This window comes from Choloepus didactylus, chromosome 7 (genome assembly GCF_015220235.1).
Source record: "Choloepus didactylus isolate mChoDid1 chromosome 7, mChoDid1.pri, whole genome shotgun sequence".
In the NCBI taxonomy this organism is placed as follows: domain Eukaryota; kingdom Metazoa; phylum Chordata; class Mammalia; order Pilosa; family Megalonychidae; genus Choloepus; species Choloepus didactylus.
In genome coordinates, this window is record NC_051313.1 from 30,589,835 (window position 1) to 30,596,710 (window position 6,876).

General features: G+C 38.0%; 1 protein-coding gene across 3 annotated transcripts in view; it reads left to right on the forward strand.

Annotated features, from left to right (window-relative positions):
• MCM9 (minichromosome maintenance 9 homologous recombination repair factor) overlaps positions 1 to 6,366 on the forward strand; it is an 84,645-nt gene extending 78,279 nt beyond the window's left edge. For all 3 annotated transcript variants that reach the window (XM_037843914.1, XM_037843916.1, XM_037843915.1), the window contains one exon: positions 3,149 to 6,366. In XM_037843914.1, coding sequence (XP_037699842.1) covers positions 3,149 to 4,622 — 1,474 coding nt within the window. In that variant the 3' untranslated portion in view covers positions 4,623 to 6,366. The remainder of the gene's footprint in view (positions 1 to 3,148) is intronic.
• The last annotated feature ends 510 nt before the right edge of the window (positions 6,367 to 6,876 follow it).

The following is a 6,876-nucleotide window of genomic DNA, read 5'->3' on the forward strand; positions in this document are numbered from 1 at the left end:
CAAGATAGAATTTAACAAAGGATAACGAATACTAAATCTTTATATAAATTTTTTTCTTAGTTGCTACGGTATTAGAATAGCTAGAAAAAAAGAACTGAAATGGTGGACCTGTAACCCATAACATTATTTGAAATTTGCTCTATAGCTACTTGTTAAATTGTATTTTGAAAGTTATCACCTTTCTGTATATATGTGATATTTCACAATAAGGAAATAATTGAACTTGTGGAACTGTAACCCATAACATTCTTTGAAATGTGCACTATAGCTACTCGTTAAATTGTTCATTGGAAGTAACCACCTTTCTGTATATGTTATATTTTATAATAAGGAAATAACTGAAACTGAAACTGTAACCCATAACATTCTTTGAAATTTGCTAACTACTTGTTAAATCACACTTTGAAAGTTATCACTTGTATGTATGTCTGTTATATTCCACAATTTAAAAAAATAGAAATGAAAAACAAAAAAAGTGGGTAATAGACACGGTGACACACGCATTAGTCAGAACAGGCAACCTCCACCTAAAGGATTTTTGCCTGAGCTCTAATGTTTTCGCTCCTTAAATACATTAACTTCTGCGAAGCTGGGAAAGGAATGTGGAATGTTAGTTTACCCAGGGAGTGTGACTCCATGGAGTGTGTTTAATCCAATCAGAGTGATCAGATGATCAGTGTGAATGGCTTAATAATTTGCCTGAAGTGGGTTTTGATGTTGTTCTTGAAGCCAGGGTCTGGCTAATGGAGGGTAAATGGAAGCAGAGCAGCTGTAGAAGGAGAATTTTGGAACCACGCTGGGACCGTTGACTGCATTTAGTGAAACCTGGAGAATTCTTTTCCTGGAATTTCTCTCCCATTCTGTCACACCCAGTAGCGTTGTCTTTCTAATTTATAAACCTTCAGCAGTCTTCCTGGGGAGGTGTGGGGACTGGCTTTATCCTACTAATACCCAGGTGCTAGACTGCAGTAAACTTGTACTTGATAAAATCAACTCCCTCTCTTTTTTTTGGCCTCTTGGTTCTTTTTATGATCCAGAGCTTGGTGCTAAGAGCAGAGTTGTTCCTTTGATGTAGTGGGTCCTTTTCAGGCATTCACTGGGCTTGGCTTTGTCTTGGGAGAGGCTGCTCATTTTGACTGACCCAAGCTACCAGAAACTGACATATGCTGGACTTAGGAGAGAGGGAATGTGAGCTCAGAATCAGTGTCATTTGACAGAAAAATGGCGAGTGGACTTCTCAAATTCAAAACAACCATCCTGGAGGGAAAGGAGAGAAAAGAGAGATAGGAGTCTGACTTAAAATGTTCTTTTTTACTGGTATTTCTTTGTAATGTAGTGGCATGTCTTGCTGCCCCTCAAAACAACAAAACCAGGTTCAGTGCAAATAAAAATGAATTACCTCCAAGACACAACCTAAAGCTAATCTTATCAAGTGAAAAAACCCAAGTAGCTTATGGGCATTTTACCCCTTAGGAAAGAGCTCTCTGTTCTTGAAGGAGATCAAATCATTATGATAAAACCATTTGTAATCTTAATACACTTTTCTTCTGAAAAATGCTTACTAATGACAATCTGTGCCTCAAACTGTGACCATTTTACTCACCTTAAAACTGAGTACGAAGATGCTGTCTTTTGGAAAGTGTAGTAAAATTGCAAAAATTTTGCATAGGGGAGAATTTAATTCTTGAAGCAAGAATTAGGCCAAAATAATAGGATTAAGTTATTCTTCGCCATTGAATTCCCATCTTTTAGGACATTGTCAAGAGTGCTTTAATGATTATGAGTATCCCTAAACTCTATTTGATGCTGTAAAGTATACTAGGTAGTAGTAATTTTGAAAGATATATTTTTTTTGTTTCATATGGGGTCAGATTAGTAGCAATGAACATGGATTTGCTACATTGATATTTCCAAATCTGTGAATGAATAAAATTCAACATTTTTACAATAATTTTTTTGTATGTGTTTTTCTGATTACACAGGTAATACATGTTCTTCAGAGTATTTTCAAAAGAAACACTAATAAATTAATAAGAAAATAAAAATCATGTGTAGTCTTAATACCCAGAGAGATCCACCATTAAAATTTTAATGATTTAAATAGATTTAAATTTAAAATACATTTAAATTTAATGTATTTTCTTCTATTCCCTTTTTTTTTTTTTTTTTTTCCTATGATTACATATTTTTAGAATAATTCACTCATCTGCTTTTTGGTTAATTCCTTCTCAGATTTAGTATATGGAAGTAGGGTCATAATAGACTTTATAATGAAAAGGCATCCCTAGGTTGTTAGGAAAAACTTTCTAAAGGATCTACTTTGGGGGAATGACAATCCCTGTTATAAGCTCTTTCTTTGAGCGTTATTTTGATTGCTATTCTCCCCGTCACTGCTAACAGTAGAGAAATGTGCCCAAGATTTAAAATGAATATCACTTATCAGATCCTTTATTCAGGGAGGGCAAATAGATTTTAACTCTGCATCACATTGTTGGAGGGTGGCTTCCTAGAACACGTGTCAAAAAATGACTGGGCTTAGCAGGAAAGAGATTCTCAGTTGCCTAGGAGTATCTGCAGTGAATGTCAGAAGTGGCAGTGGGAACACCAAGACACAGGCATAATGAACTTCAGTACAGTGACATTTTAGATGCACTAAAATTCACACCTCAATTAGGTAAAATATGTGAGAGATCATACTCTCCAGTCATTTACCTGGGTCCTGCTTGGCAAACTGGCTACTTTATTGGTCAGCGGTCACCTATTGTGTAAGTAGCTGCACATCTGTCTTGTAGTTGAAAGATCAATTCAATGTGTGAGAGAAGACTGAGCACTTCACACTGACCTCCACAAATCTTCAATGAATTAAGTGGCCTTTCAGAGAAATCTAACAATGTAGTCATACCTGCAGTTTCATTTTCTTTATTGTGCTACTGTTTTAGGTTAAATTAGACTGTTTATATAAGAACTTAAATATTAAACTGTTGAAAAAGGATCATTTCTCCCTGCTGTTCTAAGAGACAGTATTTGGGATTAATTTGAAATTGTGTCAGACTTAGACCTTCAGGTGGCATCTCAGAGTCTAAAGAAATGGAAAGGTTAAAGCAAATTCTCTTCCCCTCAATACATGTTTTCTTTATCTCTGCTACAGGTTGCACACTCACAATGCACCCCAACCCCAGCCAAGGGCAGTGGAGGCAGAGACCGCTCTAGGATCGTTGAGAAATGATTCACCAGAAGACTCAAAGCTCAGATCCTCAGCACAGCAGGGCATGAATTCTAACAGGCATACCTCCTCTCCAGGAGGCAGTCCCAGGGGAAGCCCACTTCTAGAGCCCCCATCCCCTCTGGGGCCTAACAGCTCAACAAGTAGAAAACATTCAGCTCAGCACAAAAATAGCCGAGATGACAGTTTGGACTGGTTTGACAACATGGCAACTCAACAAATTGGACCTAAAAACACTGTTCCTCTGTCTTCCAGTCCCAAAACAACTGTGGGGGAAATGGCCTTGAAAATCTCCAACAGATCTCAGTGTAAGGAAAAGAGTGGATCAGGCCAAAGTAGCGAATTAGAAGCTGGGCAGCTCTCAGGACCATGGGAGACAGAGGGTCCACTGAGGCCAGACAAGACTTTCCATGTTGAGGGCAAAAAGGCAAAAAAGTCAGCAGAAATTTCTGAAGCAGTGGGATCTGCTGATGAACGAGACTCAGTACTGACTCATCATGTCCCTAAGAAACTGCACAGGCTGCACAAGGAGAGGGCCCGGCTGTTCTGCAGAAACCTCGTCCGGGAGCCTTCACCGTCCACAGGCACATATCATCCTCAGCCCATCCCCATGCAGAGCCCACAAAGAGTGCTGGAAACTCCCAGAAGAAAGAAACGGAAGTCCCTTGCTCAGGTGGAAGAACCTGAACTTGAAAGTATTGAGAGTCCAGGTCCCCCTGTGGCCAAACTGGCAAAATTTACTTTCAAACAGAAGTCAAAACTGGTCCACTCCCCTGAAGACCACAGCCATGTGTCTCCTGGCACAGCTGAAATAGCAGTTCAGAGTCCTAAAACTTCCCAACGTAGAACAAGAGGAGACGCAGCTCTACCTGTGAGGGGTCCAGAAATGCCGGCATCTCCCTCAGGAAACAGCAACTCAGATCAGCTGCAGGGAAGGACAAAGGCTGTGTCACAGCAGCCACCAAAGAAAGATGGGTCAAGAGAGAAGGGAGAATGTGCCCCTGAAAAGAAGGCTATTCAGCCTGAACTAGAGCTTGGGAGCCAGAAGGGGCATTCTCATCTTACTTGTGAAAGAGAGAAAAGGGAAGAGGTTTCAGGCAGTAATAAAAGCAGCAAAGTTCATGCTCGCACATTAGCCAAACTGGCAAACTTCTCCTTCACTTCCCCTTCAGAATCCCAATCAGAATCTCCTCCTCCTCCTGAAAGTAAGAACTGCAATGAGAGAGGCCCAAGCCCTCCTCCTACAGCCACAGCCACAGTGCTTGGCAGCAAAAGGAAAACTTTTCAGTTGGGGGAGTCCTCTGAGAAACTGATCATTTCCAGAAAATCTCTCTTCACTTTACCAGAACTGGATGACGACACATTAGATTTTGACTGGGATGAAGAGATGAGGAAATAGCCATAACAATGGAAAGCTTTCTGATCAAATTTCACCCTCCCCAACTCAACATGTACCTTCAGGATACTAAGGTGGTGTTTACAAATGTATCAAACTGCTGGCCACATAGAATATCACTCTGAATACCAATTCCTGCATCATGTTTTATAATTTCCCTTGTATTTCAGGTTTATCTTCATGACTTGTATAATCAATTTAGGTCAGTGTGACACCAGCACTTGAGATGAATTAATTGACTCTGTGCCTAATTTTGCAAACAGAGTGCTTATATTCCCAAAGATGTTTCTTGGTTTTTTGGTTGTTTTTTGGTAAGGAGGGGTCTTCCTAGATCCTTTATTCATTTGGGAGCAGATGTCAGGAAGGTAGCACTCATAAGACTAACAAGGCAGGTGAATTATTTTTCTATTTTTTCTTCTGTATTTTCACCTGTGATATGGTAAGTATGGTAAATGTTTATTAACATTTTTGATGATTTGCCAAAAATCATGTGATTTTTTCCTAATGTTATTGTTACGTCTAATCTTATGTTTATTCTGATGCATAAGATTAAATGTGACTACATGTCTTTCTTGAAGAGACATTTTCAGAATTCCATGGTATTCCTAAAGATCTGGCAACTAATCATATCGTAGCTTTGTGAAGTACTGACCTTTTGAATTTCCCTTACTTTCTTGAGCCAACATTTTGTGCTTGATTCTTTTTTTTCTCTTCGACACAACTTAACTCCCGTGTTTGGAAGGGGAGAGAGTGTGCGGTAGTCTTAGTCATGTATCGTATCACATCCACCCAGATGGGTATATGGAAAGTGATTCCTTCTAAGTTATGAGTCATTTGTCTTTAAAACCAAGCATTCAGCAAGCAAATTTCTGTATTTGGAAGGAATAGATAACTTGAGCTTTGTCTTTCTTATGTGCTTTTAAAATCACTTCTTCCTTTGGATTCTAGCAGGGGTTATTAAGATTCCAAATTATGGACTTTCTCTTCTGAGATATGAATTTGTAATATAATGATTGATAGATTCTTTAACTGAGGAACTCTGGGACTTGAAGAATACTCACAACTGTGTGTACTTTGTTTAATGTTCATTTCATTATTCATAGAGAAAAAATAAAATTTAAGAAACCCAACTTCAAAACTGACTACATTCTCTGAAAAAACTTAAACTGTGAGTACAAATTTAGTATGGATCAGTCTTTAAAGACTTCAGACACTGAAACAGCTGATTAAACATATACATAAGCAATGATTAAAAAATTTATTATTGCATATTCACTTAAACTATTCTAAAACATCAAGACTGTGGATTTACATAATTTGATTCATTATTTCTATACTTGTTTAATAAGTTCCCAGTGTATTGTGTTATGATTCATAATTTAATATCTTCCTTATCTTTCAGTATTAGTACTTTGATCTTTTGTTTGTTTTGTTTTGTTTCAATATTCTTCCTAAGAACCAACAGAAAAAGAAAGGATCTGGGTTATTGACCAGTTGAATATTGTTCTGGACACAATCTGTTTGTGTAAACTAGGGTAATTCAAACCTGAGCCACAGTGTTGAGTTGACTTATTATTTTTTTTATGGTAAGCTTTTATGTCTCTTTCTTATGTATTTTTGTATTTGGAGTTTGGTATTTTTTTGCCATAATGATGTAGTAAACTTTGTATGGCTGACGAAATCTAACTTCTTGGCTTGTCATTAGAGTATTTTGACCATTAAAAATGTTTGCATTTCTTATTGATAATCTTGATTCTAGAGGTTCCATTTCCTAATAATGAGAGATTTGGTTTTACAGTTAACTTGCCTCTTTAAGGCACTGAGGTGATGTTCTAAAATACAGTGTTGAGTTGTTGTTTTAGTTTCCTGGCTGCCAAAGTAAATACCATGCGGTATGTTGGCTTAAACAATGGTAATTTATTGGCTCACAATTTTGAGGCTAGAGAAGTCCAAAATCAAGGTGTCATCAAGGTGATGCTTTCTCCCAGAAGCCTATAGCATTCTGGGGCTGACTGCTAGTGATCCTTGGTCCTTGGCTTTTCTGTCATATTACAGTGCACATGGCAGCATCTCCTGGCTTCTCAATTCTTTTAACCTCCATCTCCTGGATGCTCCCTGTGTGGCTTTCTCTCTGTTTTAGTTTGCTAAAGCTGATAAAATGCAATATGCCAGAAATGTGTTGGTTTTTACAATGGAGATATATTAACTTATAAGTTTACAATTCTGAGGCCATGAAAATGTCCAAATCAAGGCATCA